The sequence below is a fragment of the Bos mutus genome, chromosome 5 (genome assembly GCF_027580195.1).
Source record: "Bos mutus isolate GX-2022 chromosome 5, NWIPB_WYAK_1.1, whole genome shotgun sequence".
Classification (NCBI taxonomy): domain Eukaryota; kingdom Metazoa; phylum Chordata; class Mammalia; order Artiodactyla; family Bovidae; genus Bos; species Bos mutus.
In genome coordinates, this window is record NC_091621.1 from 112,477,957 (window position 1) to 112,500,557 (window position 22,601).

The following is a 22,601-nucleotide window of genomic DNA, read 5'->3' on the forward strand; positions in this document are numbered from 1 at the left end:
TTATCATACATACACCACCACTCACCATATCGGGGATCGATCCTTCGTTACACACACACTACCCCCTAAAAGCGAGAGTCTCACCTGAAATCGCCCCATCTTCAGAACACCAGCTGTGGAAGTGGGCACAAGGACAGGAGCTTCTGTGACTTGAGAGACTGAAAGAACTACACCGAGGAGGAAGAGAACGAATGTCAGCATCTTTTTAGCAGCTTCCTTTCCCTAGCCAGAAGCAGAGTCAACAGAAACCGCGCATTCCAAGAAGAAACTCGTTAGAGGAGAGGAACACTTCCTTTTGTCTGTCCCCCTTCGCTGCGCCCAAAAGGGGAAACGGTTACTGCTCACCTTCCTACCAGACACCTTCTGTGTAAAGATTACATCGCTGTGAAACCCTCTGTCTCCCCTGTATACCATACAGAGGACAGCACACCACGTGGAGGAATAAAAGCCACACAGCAGCAACGCGGCTTCCTGGCTTAGCTCACACGAGAAGAGATACTAAGGCTGACGGGCAGGGACACTATAGCTCTGCCCTGTAACTCAAAGATCATGAGATTCTGTTGAGGACACTAAAGACCCATTTTAAATGGGAACTAGCTATAGCAGACTTTTATAGCAGCAAATGCTCTAATATGTATATTCTTATATTAAAAATCTGTACAGCAAATTAAGAATGGGAGTACTGAATCACTGCCATTTAAAACTCTGACAGACATAAACTGATCTCCAAAAAGGCTATATATATACACCAAGTCTCCAGTGGCTATTAACTTACGAATTTACCAAGGACAGGGGAAAAATACGACGACTTGTAGTTTTATTCTACTGTTCTGTTTCATAAAGGAAGTTAAATATTTTCACGTCTATGTTTGTGTTTTTTTCCCCCGTTATCTTTTTTTAAATTTTGGTCTATGCCAAATTTACAGAAATTCTTTATACTGGCAAAACAAAGTCCTTTTTGTGACAGGCATATACAACACACACATTTCCCAGGTTTTCATTTATCTTTATCTTTGGACGTAACAGTACTTTTCCCCCATGCAGAAATTGAAAATCTATTAATGCTTCTGGGCTGGGTATTAAATGTAATAACAACATCTTTCTCTGTATCAGGGAGTAACAAACTATGATCTGTGAACCAAATCTAGCCCACAGATTGTTTTTATAAATAAATTTTATTGGAACATAGCTCATTCATTTATTATCTATTACTTCTGTGGAGCTACAATAGGTTAGATATTTGAGTAGTTGTGACAGAGACTGGATGGCCAGCAACACCTGAAGCATTTCCTCTCTGGCCTCTTACAGAACAAGTTTGTCAACTCTGCTCTAGACAGTTGGGGAAAAAAAGATCCCTTTTGTTTTCTTACAGTTCTGCTTTATGGCAGCATTTTCCATCTCTGTTCCACTCTGAATTTATTTTGGCCTAGGCTAGTGATACATCTTTACTTTTTTCCAGATGGCTGTCCAGTTGTCCAAACTACTTAGTGAAATACCCCATCTGTCTCATTGACTTAAAGGCCACCCTTTTCATATTCTACATTCCATTTTAGTTTGTCCATTTCTAGACTTTCTAATCTATTCCACTGATTTTCAAGTCACTTCTTTCAAAATAAGAGCCAATTCATAGTGTGACTGTCTTGAAAATAATTTAATTTAGAAAGGTCTTAAGTGAAACTTAGCACTTTTAAGGAAGACAGGAAGTAGTAAGAGCATTCAGGCAATCTTACTAATAGTTATACAGGGAATTATACTTAGGGCAGGTGATGTTGAGGAGGATGGTTATCTGGGAAAAGGCAACAACAAAAAAAGTGTCAAATTTCCCATGTTCGGTGGGACTGATGGTGAAAAGAGATTTACAACAAAACTTTATAACAACAATAGTTGATATGAACCTACAACTAACATCATGATAAAAGCTGTAATAAAACATTTAAGCTGTTGGTATGGATAATTTTTACAGAATTAATTTTTTTTGGAAATGTGTCTTTTAAAAACAGATTATTTTATAGACATGCCAATTCTAAACAATTCAGAAATAGACAAATAATGTTTAAAACTGAGAATCTGAACTCTTACATGTGCATTTTCACCATCCATGCTGTTCAAGCTTCTACATTTCTATACATCTCAAAAGCTAAGAGGCTGTGAATAAATTAACTTTTATCAATATGCTTGAATTTCCTTGTTATGTTTTAGCAAGGATCTGGCCTAGCTAAAAACAGAGTTTTATGCTAAGAAACTATCATTACCCCCTAGGAAGCCACCACTCAAAAGAAGTAAAAACCTCATGACCCTACTGCTCTAGATGTTAGTATCAGTTCTTGTCAATCAGGAAATACGTAAGAATGTCCTCTGACAGTCTCAAGGACACCTGCAAACTCTCAAGAACGTGTACCTCCCCCCATCAACTACAGGAAGGCCTGGCGTGGGAACAGAGAGAAAGAAGGGTGCTCTCACCATCCTTCGGAAGTTGGGCTCCGGTCTCCACAACTGCTGTTGGAGCCACCACAGACACGGGCTGCAAGACACACACAGACACCACCACGGCTTTAGCGTCAGAGGCTCAGTAAGAGGGTCTCTTCCCTGCTGCCTTTCCACTGGCCAGAAAGACAGGATGTGTGAAGAAACGCTTTTGTCTAAGGTGATTTTTTTTAATAACCTAAAAACTAGTCTGATATAAAGACAGACAGATAGTAACCTAAAAACTAGTCTGATATAAAGAAAGATGGATGTTTCAGAGATTTTTAAAAGAAATTTTGAGTCTTAACCTTTCCAAATCCCTTTCTTAATTTTTCTCATGGAATGCTTAAACGTGGATATTCACAGAAAGGTAACTTAAATCAGAACATTATTTTGTCACAAGCCTAAAAGGAAGACGTTAAGACTTCAAACTTAAAAGTGTGGCCTCCTCCCAGGCATAAACACGGAATCCACAGGGCTGGTCTGTGGGAGAGGTCTAACTACAGGGAAGATGAGAAAATCAAAACCAATGTCTTGCTCGGTTATGCTACTAGGTCAGTGTTACTGCTTCATTAACCATCTCATTTCTGTTGACTGGAGCAAAAGCAAAGACTCCACTTCGGTGCTAAAGGTATTCAAAGTGGTCAAGGTCACAGCTTACATCCCAGGAACATAACACATGAGGGTTATGGGGAGATTTTATCAAGGTCATCAGAACTCACTCCAACGGCAGACGTCAGCATGCCACTCTCGGGACTGAGGGTTCTTCTCAGCTGAGCGTCCAGGTCTCCCAGGGGCTGCGGGGGCTGAAGGACACAGCATGGTGAGCACAGCCTTGGGCACGGCCAGTGCCAACGCACACGGGACACACTGCTTCCTGCTCAGACCACATGGCATGTCCTTCTCTGCTCACTCAGTACTAAACCCAATAATCTACACTCATCTTAGCTTTCCTGCTTGAATGATTCACCAAGCTCTCTAAACAGTATCATCAAGTTCTCAAGATACACAAAAACCCAGTTACATTTATGTTTTTACAGTTTTGAGGTCTTCTTTCTTATATCTGTCCTCTCCATAAAAATATATTCTGAAACATGTACAGGGTTGACTGGCAGATTAGCCGTATTGTTCCCCATTTTCTTCTTCAGTTTGGTCTTCTTCCTGAGGACCTGTCCTTGTGAATAACAGTAGGTATTAGCACACCGTCACTGCCTTGGCTTCTATCAACCGTGCGTCTCTCTAGCCTTCCTCTGCTTAGCCTCACTCCCAAAGGTCTAATTTGCAGTTTCTCATTTCACATTTTGGGCCTTCTGAGGAACTGGAATACATGTTTTTAATGAGAAAGTAAGTTCAAGACTTTCACATTCTTTTCCAAAGTTTAGCAGCTGATGGAGTGGGTTCTCTATTGGAGTTACTACTTTATTTAGCAAGTTGCTTAAATTATGGTTTTACTGTGTATCTGGGATCAATTTCCCATGTTTTTTCTTACATCTTATTCTAAAGTTAAGTCCCTAATTTATTTTCACTGTTTACTAGCTTGTCCCGTGTCACAAGCTCTTACATAGCTACAATGGGATCATGCCCAGTACTTTATAGGAATTTGACTCATGTGTGGTATTGGGGGTAGACTGGGAAAGGCCATATTAATTCACAGACTGTAGGTGATTCTGACCCCGAGTGAGCAGAACGGGTGTGAGATGGGATCTCATTATTATGTCACTGGTTTCACTTGTCTCTGAGCAATCTCATGTTAGCTGAGCTCTGCTGGGTTTTGGATTTTAAGATTAGTACCTGTTTTTCATAACCATGACCCTCTCATACCCAATTACGTACTTCATTAGGAGGTCACTGAGAGAAATGTCAAACATTCAAGAAAAAAAAGGCCGTTATCAGTTATCAGGGTGGCACCCTTTTCTTAGGAACTTTCACCATTAATTTTGATTACATAAAAATTTTTCACTTGCACAATGGTGTAATCTTTCAGTATTCTACAAAAGTATGAATGACAAAGCAGTTATATCTTTTGTCAAAATGTCATGTTTGCTATTATTTCCATAAGATATGAAAAAATATTAACAGTAAATGATTTCTAGATGATTTGCTTCTGACTTTAAGTAGGGCCTATATCATCAGCTACGGTGTTTTAAAAGCAAGTTGTTACTAAGTTAAAACCAAACAGGAGCCAGAGGCAAGATCCTGCAGTGGAGAACTGCAATAAGCTTTGAGAAAGAAAGGAGGCACGAACAGAAATTTGCCAAGTTGCAGGGCACCTGAGTTAGTGAAGGTCCTGGAAAAGGTGGCAGCTGCTCGCTGGGTGGAGTACCAGCTGGAAGTTCAGTGCCCATGGGCAGCACCTACAGACAATGAAGGGAAATTCAAGTCCGTGAGATGCTGAGCAGAGACAGCATACAGAGAGCAAACCGACTAATTCAAATGCAGAAGCGTAGGAACAGGACGCATCTGGTTAAGGGAACTCTGTTGCCTTGGTTACACTCTGGTATCTATCGTAAATAAAGGACGTTATAACCGTGGCACTCTTAGAAGGGTTACCATGATATACCAATACAATGAACAGAACTTAGTAAAAGGCTGTTCCCGAGAGAAAGCAGAGCAGATGAAGGCTGTTGAACATGAGGCACAGGCCAGGCCCTCGCAAGCCTGTCTGGCACAGTGCCATCAGGCTGTCTGAGGGCACAGCACAGTTCAGAAATAACTATGGGGCAGGTCTGATAGCAAAAGGCATCAGAAATCTAATGCTATCAAGTCATCTGTATGCTGTCTGAGTGAAGCCACTGTACTACCCCTCTGTACAAGGGATCTCACGCCGAAGGCAAGGCAGAAAGAGGGGGAAGCACACAACAGGGGAAACACAGCCTTGTTATCTGGAGAAGAGCAGAGACTGAAGATGGCAGAATGAGAGGAAGGCTCCACAGCAGAACCAGCAAACACATTCTAGTAATCGTATCCTTAACATTAGATTCACTTCTCCTTCCATCAAATTTACCACCAACTTCCAACTTTTTATAAACTCCAAATTGTGTGTCTATGGAATCTGAGCAAAGCAGAAAGCCTGCTTCATCCTCATGGAAACAAAGACTGTGAACTGCTGTGGCCAGGCACAGCTGCCTCAGGAGCACCCCACACCCTGTGGGGTACGGGCTTCTTCAGTCTAGTCTGCACCAGTTCAGAAACAACGCCTGTATTTTACCTTCTATACATTCTTAGAAAATCTTATAGTTAACCCCCAATCCTGCCACATTTCAAAAGAGAAAAATCTCCAAGTTCAATGAACATGTATTCTAAAATCACCTTCAATTAATTTAATAAATATCTACTATAAGGAAGCCAAGCATCATTGTAACTATACTACAAGGCTGAACTGAAAAAGTGTACTTTAGGGTGGGGGATAGGGAAGAACAATATTTTCCCAACTATTTCAAAATAAGAATCTTACTGGAGGCTTAGTTAAAGGTGGCTTTGCTGGAGCAGTTTCAAGTTTCACTCCTGGCGCAGAGCTGACTGGGGTGGAAACTTGACCAGGAGTGACCGTTGGTATAACTGACAAGCCAGCTGCTCCTAAGGGCAGACTGGTTGGTGGCAAGCAAGTACTGGCAGTGGAAGTCAGAGGCTTGCTTGGTGCAACAGCAGTGGTTGGGAGGCCTGCTGTGACAGCGGTCTCTACAGTGAGCGAGGTCTCCAGAGAGACGGGGGCGTGTTGGGCTCCAGAAGAACTGTGCTCACTAAAGAGAGATCGCAGCTTTTCCTCCAAAGTCTTGATGTCGTCGATCCCGGGAGCTTTGGGTTGAGTGTCGGCGTCTATCTCGGGACAGTGAGTGTGGGGCTGGTTGGGGAGTGGAGCGGGCTGAGGCTGACTATGAACCAGGGTCTGTTGCACAGCAGGCACGCTGACAACAGGTTGTACCAGGGGTGGAATACCGGGTACCTGGGGCAGTAGAGGTGCTGACATGGGTCCTGCCTGGGAGAGTACGGGAGTAGAGGTTACGACTGATGGGAGGACCAAAGGGTGAGCCGCAGCAGTAGGCTGAGAAACAGCACTGGACACTCCTGCTCCAGGGGCGGGAGAGGACGAGGTTGCAGGAAGGGACAGAGCCAGGCCAGTGGTGCTACTATGGGCCGTCTTATCCAGTGCGTGGGCACTGACCAGCACTGTCTCTGCCAGAGCTGGGGCAGAGGTACTGCTGCTGAGAGCAAGGGACGGCAGTGCCGTGAGGCTAGGGCCCAGAGCGGCAGCGGGCACGGCTGTCAGCGTGGCCACCCCGGCCGAGCTGCCTACCGCGGGCTGAGACGGCACAGGCGGAAGCTGAGCAGCAGAGGCAACAGCGCTGCCCACAGCAGAGGCTGGTGTCAGGGATGCGGGTGCAGAGGGGAAAGTGCCTGCACTGGAGGCCCCGCTGCCAGGGGTGGGAGCCTGTGCCGCCTGGGGCGCTGGTAGTGCCGAGAGAACTGCAGGGATGGTGACGCTGGGGGCCACGCTGGAAGATGCCAGGGACTCAGACACAGGGGGTACAGGGAGACCACTGGGAGGCATGACACCTGTTCCAGGGGCCACTGTCACCTCAGTCTGAATGACCGATGTGGTCACGTCACTAAGAGGGTGGCTCGGGGCAGGGGCTGACACAGAGGCTGCGGCTGCTGCGGCTGGGGCTCCAGGGGCACTGCTCAGGGTGGGAGGCACTGCTGGAAACACGGGGCCTGTCTGACCAAAGTGGGGAGGGGCCGTACTCGGCCCTTCTGCCATCCGAGCATGTCTAAGTTCAGAAAAGGCCTGCTGCAGACTAAGGGATGAGGCAGAGTGAGACAAGTTCATTCCAGGGCCAGCAGATGTGGAAGCAGCAACTGCAAAGGAAAAGGAAAACTCAGACTCAGTTCGTTGTAAAAAGCCAGTTCAGAAGGGTGCCCTCACCTATCCTTGGGAATCTTAACAGTGCCACACACCCAAAAGGTACATGAACCCTCCTGAGCAGGTGTCAGCATGTGACAGGGGAGCTCAAGCAGAGTAGGTCATCTTGTATGAATATGTACTTCTCAAGGGACATGGAGGGACCGCAAGCTGTCCATGGTAGTAGGCATGGAGACACACATGGTGCTGAACCCACTCGGCTTCGGTCATACAGGCTATGTCTAGTGTGGCCTCCTTCCATGCCCATTTGCTTACATCCACTCTGTTCATCATCTATTTCCCTTCTCTATATGTTTATCTGTTGGTTAGTCAATTTTCTACTCCTCTCTACTGTCTATGTCGTCATTTGACCAAGCTTCCAATCTAGGAGGGAGAGACATGGGATTTATACACGTATGTGGGATAAACAATTTCTTACCCGTATCTGAAATTTCAGTGAAAAGTTTTGATTCTCGTAATCGACTTTCTGGCACAGGACTTACTATAAACCGTCTTCCAGCAGAATGAACAACTTGAGTTAAAGAACTGGCAGGAACGCCTGCTTAAAAAGAAACAAACCACTTAACTGTGCTATTATTACATACACAGTCACCAACACAAAGCTTCAAAATTTCATCATTAGCACACACCTTCTTAGGTAAAAGGTTAGAATAAACAATAAAAAGAAAAGAAATTCACCTATCTGTTGTGGCAAGGAAGATGCAGGAATTGGTTGTTTGAACTCTCCTTCCAATTTCTACAACAAACAAAAGGGATTAAACGTGTTCTCTAACTCAATCTTAATGATCAAGCAAAGCAAATGGCCACATGCAAAGAGAATATAAATGCTGATCGTCGCAGTTACAGGTGTGATGTGGTATCACTGGACGCTCGCAAAGTGTCAGACTAGACGGCTCAGACTCCGCAAGGCAAATTCAGCATACTTTTACCATAAACAGAGCTTCACCATGGGAATGATGAACCTACTTGGGTGCCTGAGAAGCCATAGTCATCCTTGCCATGGAGACTCTCCAAGCTCTGGTCACCCTCTGGCTCCACGCTGACATCCTCACTGAGCATCTCGTCAGCTTTCTCAATGATCTCCCGCACTTGCTCCACAAACGCATCTCTCTCCAGTGCCAGAATAAAGTCATTGTTCACCTGTAAGAGGAACACGGCGTCAACCTTCCGTACAGTGCTGGGGCTTTAGTCATCCCACCACCACTTCTGCCCATCTGTGTAACACCCATACTGGATTTGATTACTACATAAGTCGGTTCTTCAATACCTAGTTATACACGACCTAGAAAAAAACACCTCTAAATCACAGGTTTGGTGTGCCAGTTAAATTCACACTGAAATAAATACGTTACTGTCAAAACAATTCACAGAATACTGCACATGCACCTACGGCAGTGGATATAAAGATCAAGGACATAGGAAAAGTCTGGAACTCCAGAGACGTACCATAATTGTGGCTATCTCCTCAGGGTTGTCACCATCTAAATCAAATTTGAATGTAACCATCTTCCGATTGTGAGTCTCTAACTGACATTCTACCACCCGATCTCCCTTATTTGAAACCTAAGAAGAAAAAAAGAAAGGTACTTCATATCTCAGAACACCACACTCAGCTCTGGGACTGAATGTGACAGGTAACACAGGCCAAGCACTGCCTCTTATACTACTAGCAAGGAATCCTGAAGAAAATATCAGCCTTTCAGCTACTTATATACTTATGGAGAAGGAAATGGCACCCCACCCCAGTATTCTTGCCTGGAGAATCCCATGGACAGATGAGCCTACTGGGCTACAGTCTACAGGGGTGCAAAGAGTTGGATACAACTGTAGCAACTTAGCATGCACTTGCATACATCTTTCACTAAAGGGTCTGGAAGAAACCTAAGGTCTTTGTTCTACAAATAAAACCGTATTTTTTCCCTAAAAGATAAGACAGTGCCTTCTCATAGAAAGATCGAATGTAACAATATCATTTGGGTGATTAAAAAAAAAAAGATCCCAAACTTTCATCAATATACCCAAGCTTTATAAATATTTAAAAGTTATTAGTCAACTACATGAGGCCAGAAGTCAGCAACACTTACATTGAGAATTCTCAGTTTGGGGCGGGAAGGCTTCTCGTGACGAGAGCGGCTCCTTATAGACTTCCGATGCAGCCGCTTCGTGGTCCTGCCCTCGTGCCTCCCGCTGGACGAGGGGACATTCTCGTTGCCATCACTCAGGCCTGAAGCCACATCTGAATGTGCGCTGCAAAGACAATGTGCAGTTTATGGTGCAACGTCAACCTCCCTTCTATTCATCCTCCCACCAAGAGCGGAGAACTGCCCTTCACATTTCAACCTCCCTTCTATTCCATCCTCCCGCCAAGAGCGGAGAACTGCCCTTCATATTTCAACCTCCCTTCTACTCCATCCTCCCGCCAAGAGCGGAGAACTGCCCTTCACATTTCTACCTCCCTCCTATTCCATCCTCCCGCCAAGAGCGGAGAACTGCCCTTCACATACCTGTCTATAGAAGAGACCACCGCGGCTGGCTGGGCAGGCTGTGGCTGAGCCCCGGGAGCTGGCTCTGGAGGAGCCACCTGAGAGACGACCTGAGTGCTCTGTGAACAGAAAGGGAAATTCACACCTCGGCCGTAAAGCAGTTTATTACTGACCATCCCCAACTAGCTAGTCTTTTTTTTCCTTATCCCTCCCCTAAGTCCTAAAAGCACTATAACTCTCAATTTCAGCATCTACAGACAGTCGTCTTAAAGTTGCGAAGGAAATTTCTAAAGCTAGTCTCTGGTACAGACTGCATGGTGTGTCATCAGCCAGAGGAGCGGCCAGGCAGCAAGAAACTACAAGCTGCCATGCGCCAGCATCTCACCACAATGTGCAACCGGGCAGGCAGAGCAAATGCAGAAGACGCTCAGAGCTCTCTCGGAGGGGGCAGAAAGGGCCACTGGGAGCATAGCGGGGGAAGCTATTCTGGTGACTGCCCACGGCAGGAACTTGTGAAAGAAAGGGTTAAGAACGACGGCTAGAGGGCCAGCTAGAGAAGTGAAGTGCTAACAACCGTTATTCTTCTCAAGGCACACTCACTTCCCAACAGAACAGCCAGTGGCAACAAGGCCCCCACACTGGCATTTCATTCTGCTGTAAGAAAAAGTCATTCACAAGTTAGTTTGAAATAGTTTCCAAATGAATCCTAAGCCAGGGAACCTGTTTCTCCTTTGTCATTTCTATCCCACTGTATGTATGCTTCAGATATAAACATGCAGGAACTCCATTTACCTCCAGAGCTGCTTGCTGGGAGGATGTGGTGGGGGCTTGTGCTAAGCTCACTGCCGGCTGGGACACCTGGACCTGTCCTCCTACACTGCCCACAGGAACCAAGAGACTGGATTCCACATAGGGCTGCACCATTGCAGGAAAGTAACCCGGGGCAGCCAGCGCCTCTGTCGGCATGGGAGGGGACAGGACTGCAGAAGGCAGGCACACAGAAGCTGCGCTGGAGGAGGGAGCAATGTTTGAGTCTCCTGGGTACTGCGATGGCAGTCGAGGTGGGAAGCCCTGTGACAGAAATGAGGAAGGGAAATTAGTGCAGGTTGGGTCATCAAATGAGCAAAATAGCAAGACATGCAAGGGAAAGAGAAAAAGAAAGGAAAGCACACAGCAAAGAAAGTAGCCCAATCTCTAATAATTTAAAGAAGATTTTCAAATGAAATGATTGACTGATTTCGATTTAGAGGACAGGACAGTACCTAACTGAACTTTTAAACTGCTACTTTTTCCGAGATCATTTTAAATAGGAAGAATAAACATAATTCCTCCAAAAAAAAACACCTACTTTCCAGGCAGTCCAACATGAAAATGCAAAAACTCTTGAAGGTATCAGTCATGCCAGTCACATAACGACTTGCTAGTATTCTAAATCTAAACCCTGAAGGTTTCCATTGATACCATGTTGGCTACCCACCATTACTCCTCCCATAAAAAAACGCAGCCTGATACAACCTACTGTTGAGTCATACCGAGCTCTCAGCTCACAGTGAATGTGGAGAGAGCCATTTTTCTCTCAAGGAGGGGTCTTGGAAAAGATGCAAATGATTCAGACATCTCTACTGGGTCATTTCTCAGATGTGGACTATTTTGGCATGTCTGGTTGAGAATAGCAACCTGTGTTATTGCTGGTTATTATGATATTCAGTTACTCGGTTTTTAAGTCCCTGATGTTCTGTCATTACGACCAAACCCTCTGGGGCCCTTCATCTGCCAGCCAGCACAATACCTGGTAGAGAATATCTCCAGGGGGAAGTGGCACCTCGGCAGTCTGTCCAAGGCTGGCGGGGATCCCCATGGACTGAACTGCTGGCTGCAGGAGCTGCGGGTGAGCCTGACTCGGCAGCTGGGTCACAGGCTGCAGGAGGGCAGGAAGCTGACTAGGGACCACAGTGGGTGCCCCGGGGACGGCCGCCGCCGCAGCAGATGAAGCCAAGGTGAGCAGAGGCTGACTAACGCCAGCTGCCATCGTGACCGGCAGGGGTGGGAAGCCTGGCTGAGCCACAGACACGTGAGGAGGAGCAGAGGGGAGCTGAGAGATGGGGGGCAGCTGAGAGACGGGGTACTGGGGCAGTAAAGAGGGTGGGAGTGGCTGTCCCACAGGAAGGAAGTGAGCACCAGCATGGACGGGAACGACTGAGGGCTGTGTTGCAACTGGGATCTGAGGTTCGCCTTGGAGAGTTGGTACTGGCTGGGAAACTGGAAGCTGGGAAGGTAAAGAAAAACAAAACAGACAGACTTAAAAAAAAAAAGCAAGGCTGCCAAAAGCAAGACTTGTTTATTAGCCAAAAAGAAAGAAAATTAAAACAAACATCAATCCCTGCATATATTAGTAGTAATAAGTTAACGTGCCAACAGGATGAGGGAGAGGCAGCTGCAGACGGGCGGCTGATGGACTGCTGCTGTTCTAAATCTGTTCTAGAAAATTCCACTCACACTTCACCATCAACAACAGAGAGCTCTTGCATAGGAAATGTCTTCTGCACATCCTGACTGAGGCATGTTTCACAAGCCATAATCCACTGGCACGTTTGCTGTGGCTAAACTTACAACTGCTATTATAGTAATGGCTGAAATTCAAAGGACTTTCTCCCCAGTGGACTTATAGCTCATCCATATTGCTTCCACAGTTCTCATGTCCCACCCAGGCCTGTAAGAGTAGGTCTATGACCATATTCCACTAATTGCAGGATGTAACCATGCCTTTCCACATGGTCATTTTAACACTTATGAAATTAAGATATAACTTACAATTAATGGTGCGTCAGTTCTCAGTGTTACCTAAAATAACGGTGCATTTTACAACTGACAGAGTCTCAGATGTGACAAAATATGACAGGAACAATACATTGTATCAAAATACAAGCACAAGTCCCATCCTTAAAGTTGAAAAAATGTCACTCAGAAAGGTGTATCTTCAACAGGGCTACTTTTCAAGTGACTAGAAGGATTATTTAGGGGGAAAAAAAAAAATCACTCCGTATAGGGTTTTTTTATGACTGTCAGAAGACAATGAGGGCAGGGAACAACATGTAAGTCTATGTGAAAACACGGCATAACTGCAAACCTAGAACAGATACAACTGACAATTCTAGAAAATGTCATCATTGCAGCCCTTTATCAGTTCTACATCTATCAAACTTATTTTAGGCTGATAAACCTAAAAGTTGAACATTTTTGGATTACCACTGCTTTATAAACCCATTTATATTAATCAATTCATATGTACAAAAGACACGCCATGGACAGAGGAGCCTGGCGGGCTGCGGTCTGAGCGACTGAACGGGAACAATGCACAGAAGTAATGTTCATTCCACTTTGCAGTTTTACCACCAGGGAAGCAGAAGTCATGCGGTGCTCCTTCCAGAAGTGTGGCACTCACCTGTTTTCCCGCGGACACGTGTGGCAAGGCCTGTGGAGGTGGAGGCTGACTCACAGGCTGTGCAATCGTGGCCTCGCTGGGGGCCGATGTCTGAGGGAGCGGATACTGCACCGCCTGCTGAGAGGGGGCTGTTGGCTGCACTCCTTGCTGCTGAGAAGAAAACCATCACTCAGTTTTATTTCAAATCATTAACAGCATGTTTCTAAGGCAGTACATCTGCTTATCAGTGTCTGTAAGAGATGGCAATTTTAGTAATCAAGACATGCACAAAGTCAAACTCACCAATTCCCCTTTATACATCTTCATTTTTCCTCTGCTGCTCTGTGTGATGGGTCAACCAAGAACTAACCCATGTTTCCGAGTCTGAGTCACCACTGGTTCTTCACCTGACATGCTTCTTGCCCCAGGAGCAGCTCAGATATTTAGACACCTTCAGATCCAGGTTCAAACAGATGTTCTCTCCTCCAAATGCCCTCCCCTCTTTGCTCCCATTTCTTGATAGCAGCTCTCAATGTGGTTCATATTATCTTAGTCTAGTTTCTCAACTGTGTAATTAATTTGCTTAAAGAACAGCTCTGACAATAGCTACAAAATAGAAGAAAACCACTGAATTTTGAACTCTGCCATAGACTAGCTCTTATACCTTTGTGATTGCTCATTTTACTGCCAAAATGAGGTTTCTTTCTTTGAAAACAAGGGCACAACCACTCAATTTGAAGTGCAGCAAAGTGAACGACATCTGGGAATCCAGCATGTGCTGGACCCTCTGGTATAATATGTCTCTACTCAAAGCTGACATGTAACTGTACCCAAATACTAAATTTTGCAGTAAAATTAATGGCCCCCTCTAGTTGAAACTCTGAACTTCACAGCTGACTTTGAAGATTCTCTAATACCTATCAGTAATTTAAAAATTAATTTTTAAATACAAAACAAACACCTGTTTGTAATAAAAATTTTAACCATTATATTACATTAATAGAGTTAAATGAAAACACCCAACCTCATTTCTCCAGATATAACCACAATTAGTGGTCTGGTGCACTTGCTTTATGGATTTTCTGCTACGCATGAGTGGTCACTTACACACATTGATTTAAAAAAAAAAAAAAAGCCCATTTTTATAAATACTATTCTCTGACCTACCACTTTCATTTATCTATGGTACCAATATCTTAATGATGAACATTTGCTTGACTCAATATTTTGTTACTTAAAATAATGCTACAAACAATAACAGATTTCCACATATGTCCTGGTCCATACAACGAACTAGTTATTGCTGGTACAAAGATAAGCTATCTGTGTGTATGTGTTTGTGTGTATGTACCTAATTGAAATACAACAGGTAACACAGATTTGATATATGTACATACTGCAAAACACTCACCACAGTAAGTCTAGTTAACATTCATCACCACATATAATTCATATTTTTTTTCTTGTGATGAGAACTTTTACAATCTTCTCTTAGTGGCCTTCAAACATATAATACAGTATTATCAACTTTAATCATGATGCTATACACTGCATTCCCAAGATTTTTGTTTTAATATTTATTATGCATCTGGACACCTCAATAAGCATCCTAGATTTTGTTAGGTAATCACCTGTAAATAATATATCTGTTCTCCATGATATTTATTTCTTATTTCTTATTACACCAATTAAAACCTTCAAAAGAATTCTGAAATGTAATAGTGACAGTAATTGTGTTTTATTTATTTCCGACACTGTATCCTTATTAACTTTAAAAAATTACAAACTAATGGCTGTTGAATTATAAAAAATTTATTTTCAGCAACTAAGATATATCATAAATACCCAACTTTAAGGCAACTCTGAATATAAGACAATTATGCCCATTTTCCCACTAAAAACTAAAATAGTAGAAAATGCTTTTGGTTAACTTGAATATATTGAAACTTTAAGGAATTCACATGGAAATATCTAAGTTACCTAAGCCATTAATTTACATAGCTAAGTAAGACTGTGTATTATATAAACAGACTAATTCAGAAATACTGCTTCCCTTGCCTCATTCCAGTTCTTCACATGCAATACATCAGCATCTTTATCTTGAGGAGACCTAGACCAGGAACAGTCTCACTTTTCTGGCACACAACACAGTACCTTTCCTTTAAGTTGTGTCTTGAGGTGAAATCTGCAGTGATAGTAGATTTGTCTGACATCTATTTGGTTAATATTAGGATAGATGTAGTGTTCTGCAATTGCTTCACAGGAGTATATTCATGTAACCTTTAAGTTATTTACAGTGAACCTGGAATAGTGAGGTTGTTCCCCTAAGAATAAGATGTATGATGTCTCAGCTTATATAAAACCAACTCTGTTAGACACTGCCTACAAACATTCCCAACCATACACATACCATTTAAGATCCTCACAGGCACATCTGTTCTCAACAGTCTTACTTTAGTCCATTCGTATTTTTTATGTTATTGTTCAAAGCAAAGAGCAGTGAGAGCCCTCTGATATGAACACTGGATCAAGGTCTGATTATCTAGTGGTCCCCTTTGTTATAAGGGGTAAATCTGAGGAAAACCTCCACCTTATATTTATACATATGATTTACCTCTCCCCTGACCTCCATCATTGTGGAACCTTGCTTACATCAAGGTTTGGACTTAATTAGCTCTTTTCAAAAAGAGCTTCACCTTCACTTTTCCCTGCTATGTTTTAGGCCATATGTGGGATCTTAGTTCCCTGACTGGGGATCGAACCCCTGTCCTGGTCTGCATTGGGAGTGCTGAGTCCTAACCACTGGACTGCCAGGGAAGTCCTGATTTATCTGTATTCTGGTTACACTGAAGCCAAGGTTGGTTGGTTTGTCTCACAGCTGTCTACCTTTCTGCCTTCCACCTTGCTTATACTGCCCCCTAGACTCCTTATCCTTCATTTGAATATAACTCATAATCACAGTCCAGTTCAAAGGCTTTCACAAACCTACTGATATCCCCCTCTGCTCAGAAGAGATATAATTTCCTCCTTTCATGGAGTCAGACTGCTTGGGTTTAAATATCCTCTCTGAGAAGCTGTGTACATCTGGGTAAAGCAATCAGCCCCTCCAGGTCTCGTCTCAGCTTTCCCATCTGTACAATGGAAATGATGGTACTTGGAGGATTCATGTAAGGACCAAATAAAAAACCAGGTAGAGTGCTTCGCACATTGTGTATAATGTTACTATTATCCTCACTCCTTTTGTAGCGGCTGACATACATGTTTACCAGATGACTCAGGCTCCCTGAAACTAGCCTTCCACAGGCCATCTGGCCCCGTGGCCAGTGATGGGCTGTCCATCACTGCCCACTCAGCACATGGTCCTTCAGAGCATGAACTCAGTTTGGAAAAAAACTGTTTAATTAGTTGCTGTGTGTGTGTGGACTGTCAAAAATAAGCAGTTTTATAGACATACCCTCACTCCTTGCTTAAAGTAATAGAGAGGCATGTATGCCAGCTAACCCTTAAAGAATTTACAGAAAAGTGGCACCTCTGAACAAGCCAGGAGTATATGGTATGGTTTTTTTGCACAATCACCCTGGCTAATAATCAACACTTTAGCCAAACAAATGTTGTTTTAGCATAACAGCTTGATATCATGCTTTGCATAAAACTGCCTCATGAAATCAGTTCACATAACCTATACAGACTGTGTACGATTTATCGGACAAGGGGTGCTTGAAAAAAAAAAAAAAAACTCCTAAGCCTGCGTTGAACAGAAAGTAAGAAATACTTAAGTCTCTACATGTGTTCTGCTGGATGAAATTAAGTCAGTAGGGTAGCTCATGACCTTTCTTGGCGGCAAAATACTGTTTTCCAAGAGAAAGGTATTTTTGGTACCACTTTAAGACACAACATACCATTAGAAGAGATTCCTGAGGAAAACCTGAAAAGACGCAATGCCTTATTCATTTTATTTCAGAAACACAGAAATAAAGAAAATTTCAGCTAAAGTTCATCTCTTTCCTTTCACTAATAAAATTAGAGATGGTTTCCTAAGGAGGCACTGGGCCCTGACAGTATGTAAAACATAAATCACATCTAAAAAGAGACTAATTGAGTAGTACAGAAGATTTACCATCTTTCTTTTCTATATATGGAATCCCAGAAGATAAAACTAACTAAATGCAGCTTCTTGGGCACCTTTGCATAATCCTGAGTCCCCACAGAACTTTAATATAGGGGGGAAAAAAAACTACTGGAAGAAATCTTAGGTTCTGGTAACATTTCATTCTATCTGCCTACTAGCTATGCAACCCTGGAAAAGTCAGTCCATACTGCATACATTCATGCAGACTGTGATTCTACTTAATTCATCCTATATTTAAAATAAAAGTGTCTGAAGAAAAGCATCACTGAAACAGGCACTTTCGTCTGTACCGCAGAGATAGCCATTTAGTCACACCTTTTCCCAGAGAGTCAGCCACCTAATTCCTTTCAACTGAGAGTTTGCAGAGCTGCCCGCCCGACTGCGCACACTCTTATCACTGCTACTCTCAAGGGCTTCCTGCACTGTCTGCTTCATTACATGCCCGAATATGAGACACCTAACAAATTCCTTTGAAAAGGAAAAAGAGCATACACTGAAACCTGTACATTTTACCGGTATTGGTAGGAAACTGGTACCAACGGCAGTGTCTGTTCTCACCCAGCTTTATGGAACTTTAAATCTGTGTTCTTATCAGAGGTTGTTAATGTAATTAAACCTGTTAAGGGTGGCAAAAATGTGACTACTTGAATTTAACTATAATTACACACAGATTAAGATACTTGTCTGGAAGAAAGGGCAGAAGCAAGACAAAACAAGTTATTTCCAGCCCTTCCATTCTATAAGACAGAGATGTTGGTCACAGAGAAAATGGATTATGTAGGTACCTCAGAGATAATACAGATCACTGTAATATAGTGAATATTACAATAAAGCGAGTCACATGAATTCTTTGGACTGAATTCCTCGTGCATATAAGTTATGTTTATACCTTACTGTAGTCTATTAAGTGTGAAATAGCAGTATGGCTAAAAAGACAATGTATGTACCTTAACTTAAAAATACTTTATTGCTAACAGATGATCACCATCACCTGAGCCTTCAGCAAGTCATAATCTTTTTGCAATAGTAACAAAGATCATTGATCACAGATCACCGTAACAGAATAATAATGAAAAAGCTTGGAATACTGTGGGCATTACCAAAATGTGACACAGGGGCACAAAGTGAGCAAATGCTGTTGTAAAGGTGGTGCCGACAGACTTGCCTGAAGCACGATTAACACAAACCTTCAATTTTTTGTTTAAAACAACAACAAAAAAAATTGGTACCTATGAAGCACAATAAAACAAGGTTTGGCTATATAGCCAAGTTAATCTTGTACAAAGAACACCTCATCTTAAGCCAGCATCACGACTACATGATCACATGCTGGATGATAAGCAGGCCATCTGTAATAAGAATTAAAAACTTAAGTTTCAAAAATTAATAAAAACAAGCCAATTCAGAATTTGGTGGTTTGAAAACACACTTTGTAAGGAACTATTAACAATATAATTCATTGGGAAGTTTTTATGACACATGTAGTGACTATAAATTTTATTTGTAACGGATAATAAATACTCAATTGTGCCCCTAAAGCATTATTTCCTTATAAATAACTACTGCTAACTAATAGCAATGATGATCTACAGATTCTTAATTTTAGAATCAGCAGTTTTGCTGTTGAATACTTCAGCACTGTATCAATCTCTTGAGCTCTCTGTACCTTTGGGAACAAACTCCCCCAATCAGAAGTTTAGAACATGTTATAAAAGTTTCTGAAAACGGTTCCTAGGCTTTCATTCGCTTTAGCATAAAATCTGATACCCCATCCCACAGATTAGAAATAATTAAAAAGGTGTGTAGAATCATTAGAGTCAAGCACAAGGAAAGCAATGGTAAAACGTTCATAAAAGAACAAATCATGAAATATACAGAAATAAAATTGATATTCTGTGTAGAGTTGATCCTTGAATAACATGGATTAGAATGGCACGGATTCACTTATACGTGAATTTCTTTCAGTACTATACAATCCAAGATTAATGAATCCATGGATATGTAACCATGAATAGGGAAGACCTACTATAAAGTTACACAGATTTTCAACTGAACAGAAGGCCTGTGCCCCTAACCCCCCGTGTTGCTCAAGGGTCAACCACATTGTTAAAACAGCATAGAATCATCTGTTTAAGAAGGCACATAAATTATTTCAGGAAAAATTCTTTTGAATTTTAATGTGTCTAATCTAATAGACTATTCAAAAATACATTAAACAAAAGATTCTTTAAAATGTTACCGAAGACAAGAAATGTTATGTTTCTCGATTTTCCTTTCAAAAACTTAGCAAGCCACTTACATCAGGAACCCAATTCATGAAAGATGTAAACAGGGTTCTGGATAAAGCGCAGCAATGAGTTGCTCTCACCTGCTGAGAATGCTGCATGGGTTGGGAGGATGGAACCCCTGTTAAACTACTTGAAGATGGCTGACCCTGGCTCTGCCCCTGTGCCTGAAGGAAAGAAGTGAATACAAAAAATTAGAGCAGCCCAAAGGTACCCATGCACAGAGGTCAGGGTTCTGCAATAAACATATGAGTTCCTGAGAGTCTGCCTGAGCAAGATGAAACATTAGCTTGATCAAGTATGGAGGGAGAGATGGCTGGGGCAGGTTTTTAAAGAGAAGGGTAGAGAAGGATCATATTATAGAACATACCATGCAAAAACCACTGATGGTTAAAACCTAACCTATCCCACTGCTCAGGCTATAATTTTTACCAAAATAGTAAGATTTGTAATAAAATTGTTACTGAAAATCAGGAAAAAAGTAACCAGACTATCAATTTGAAAAACCTATCTGAACAAAGAAAAGGGGGTATTTAGATAATGTGACTTTGGTTCCTTTTGCTATTTCTTATAGTGATATAGTGACTTTTGTCAAAAATGTAAAAAACAAAAACCTGTTACTACTACTGCCAAGTACCTAGAGCAATGGTTCTCAACCAGGGCCACTTTGGGTACCCTACACCCTTCCCAGGGACATTCGGCAATATCTGGACGTGTTTTTGGTTGGCACAGCTGGGAGAGGTAGCTGCTCCTGGTATTTAGTGAGTAGAGGCCACAGATGCTGTTAACATCCAACAAATGCACAGAATAGCCCCCACAACTAAGAATCACCTAATCTAAAATGTCAATCAGGGTGAAACTGAGAAACTCTCACCTAGAAGAAGTTAAACAAGAAGGTGAGAGTTGAAAGAAGAACTTGGCAGAGGTGAGTTATGAAGACGAGAAGCCCCACCTCTGCTGTCCATCTCAGTTCAGAGGCACTTCTTTGGAGCCTACTTGGATAGGACATCCAGTCCAACTGCATCTTAGCCACCTGAGCATACACTCCTGCTGCACCTTTCCTGTAGACTACCTGATGTTTAAAATTTCATTCTGGAAGTTCACAGAGTCAAAGTGGCAGTGCGCACATCTAGAGCAGAGCTGACAACCAGTGTGTTAACGTGAGCTTATCACACTGCATGTGCACGCAGCACAAATTTCCAAGCTCTGAATCTTTCTGCTTCTTAGTACTGCTCTAGGTAACTAGTATTTGATGTATATTTTGGGGGATACTTTTGCCTCAGATGAGGGAAGAACACAGGAAGAAAGTATGAAGAACATACAGTAATTTATATAAGAGTGAGATCACTTAAAACATCCAAATAACATCCTGAATACGTAACTTAAAAGTTTCCTAATTAACTGCATAGTCTCCTACATAAGACTTATACATTGGACAAAATGCATCAAGGGAATATATAAAACAGTCAATACTGATTCCACTTCTTGAATCCTACTATGTCCATCACTTTGTCTTTAGTTGCAAGAGGCTGCATACGTCCACATACATAAACAGAATTTAATCTGTTGAGGAAAAATCTAAGAACCGAGATATCTCATGTTCCTTACCTTGCAACATATGTATCACAAATTCTTAAGACAAAAGCCCCATTACCCATACTAGATTCTAATTTAGTTACTAAAAATTAGAATTAGTCAACTTTATGGATAAACATTTTATTTGAACATATAATACATTGTGACTTGTTGGATGCCATTTTTAAAGGGCATCTTCATTTGTTAAGACAAATTCCTAAGGTGTTTCCTGTCTTTTAAGATCCTTTCATATTAGTGGAAATTCTATATATTCCTAATACTACTTCAAAAAAAAAAATTCCCTATTTTCCATTCTTCTCATTTTAGGGGGAAAAAAATTATCTCCAAGTTTTAAAAACTAGCCATGTTTGTTTCTAGGGAGAAAGAAACACTTTACAGTACTGTTTGTAAATAATCAATGCTCTGTCAACTTTATAGACACTAACACGTTCACAACTAGCTGAAAACTCCATCCATTCTATTGAGCTGACCAAAAAGTTTGTTCGGGTTTTCACATACCATCATACAGAAAAACTCGAATTAACTTTCTGGCCAACCCAATACGTTACTGGACAGAAATAACTGATTCTGACAAGTAATTAAAATTCTAAGTTTTTGTGTTCTTTTTTCCAAGGGTTTGTACACATTATAGGTCAATCAAGCCGCTTCGGTCTCAAATTTTGGTCTTAAATACAAGTAGTTTAAAATCACCCTTCCCGCTCAATGGAGAAACTCCACAATAAATTAAACAATATCCCTGATGAATGGAAAAGAGGGACAGAAAACTTAAATGTAACTGTCACAGCAGGGTAGTGTAAAAGAACCGTGAAGTTTTCCTATAACCTGTGGATGGAGTGCAGATCCTCCTGAAGAAAATGAGGCGGATAAAACCTGCGGAGAGGTGGCTCCTTGGGGGAAACAGAAGAAGAGTGGGGATTCTTGTAACACTGTCTGAGGCACGCGGATAAAGGGTAATGAGATGTCAGAGCCAAAAGGAGCAGCTGCTCCCCCTGTAGGGGGAGGTGACTGAAATTCACTGGGGTCTGAAGAAGTGACCTGGGAGGAATCACTGGAGTACTCTGGGCTTCCTATGGGCCAGGTCTGTCCGGTGGGCTCCACCACAGAGATGGTCAACTCTGGGGCCTGGGGCATCTGCTGTTCTTCAGTCACAGGCTGCAGGCGGCTGTGTAGTCCTGCAGGTTGAGGAGGTGGTTCTTCCTGGTTCGAGTCCACAGCAACCTGCCGATTTCGGTAAATGCGCTGAGGTAAAACTCCTCCCCCTCCTTCTCCTGAAGAGGAGCTTGGAGTATGAACGTGAAACTCA

At 42.4% G+C, this 22,601-nt stretch overlaps 1 protein-coding gene across 18 annotated transcripts in view; it reads right to left on the bottom strand.

The window, feature by feature from the left end:
- Positions 1–22,601, bottom strand: part of WNK1 (WNK lysine deficient protein kinase 1) — a 129,407-nt gene that overhangs the window by 13,394 nt on the left and 93,412 nt on the right. For 4 of the 18 annotated variants that reach the window (XM_070371700.1, XM_070371696.1, XM_070371695.1 and 1 more), the window contains exons 9-23: positions 19,786–19,869; positions 13,310–13,459; positions 11,657–12,133; positions 10,660–10,938; positions 9,889–9,986; positions 9,469–9,631; positions 8,831–8,947; positions 8,351–8,524; positions 8,063–8,120; positions 7,803–7,925; positions 5,918–7,320; positions 4,734–4,817; positions 3,186–3,269; positions 2,461–2,521; positions 85–167 (exon numbers count right to left, since the gene is read on the bottom strand). In XM_070371700.1, coding sequence (XP_070227801.1) covers positions 85–167; positions 2,461–2,521; positions 3,186–3,269; positions 4,734–4,817; positions 5,918–7,320; positions 7,803–7,925; positions 8,063–8,120; positions 8,351–8,524; positions 8,831–8,947; positions 9,469–9,631; positions 9,889–9,986; positions 10,660–10,938; positions 11,657–12,133; positions 13,310–13,459; positions 19,786–19,869 — 3,438 coding nt within the window. The remainder of the gene's footprint in view (positions 1–84; positions 168–2,460; positions 2,522–3,185; positions 3,270–4,733; positions 4,818–5,917; positions 7,321–7,802; positions 7,926–8,062; positions 8,121–8,350; positions 8,525–8,830; positions 8,948–9,468; positions 9,632–9,888; positions 9,987–10,659; positions 10,939–11,656; positions 12,134–13,309; positions 13,460–19,785; positions 19,870–22,601) is intronic. The other 14 variants (XM_070371708.1, XM_070371692.1, XM_070371710.1 and 11 more) reach the window with 11 other exon arrangements.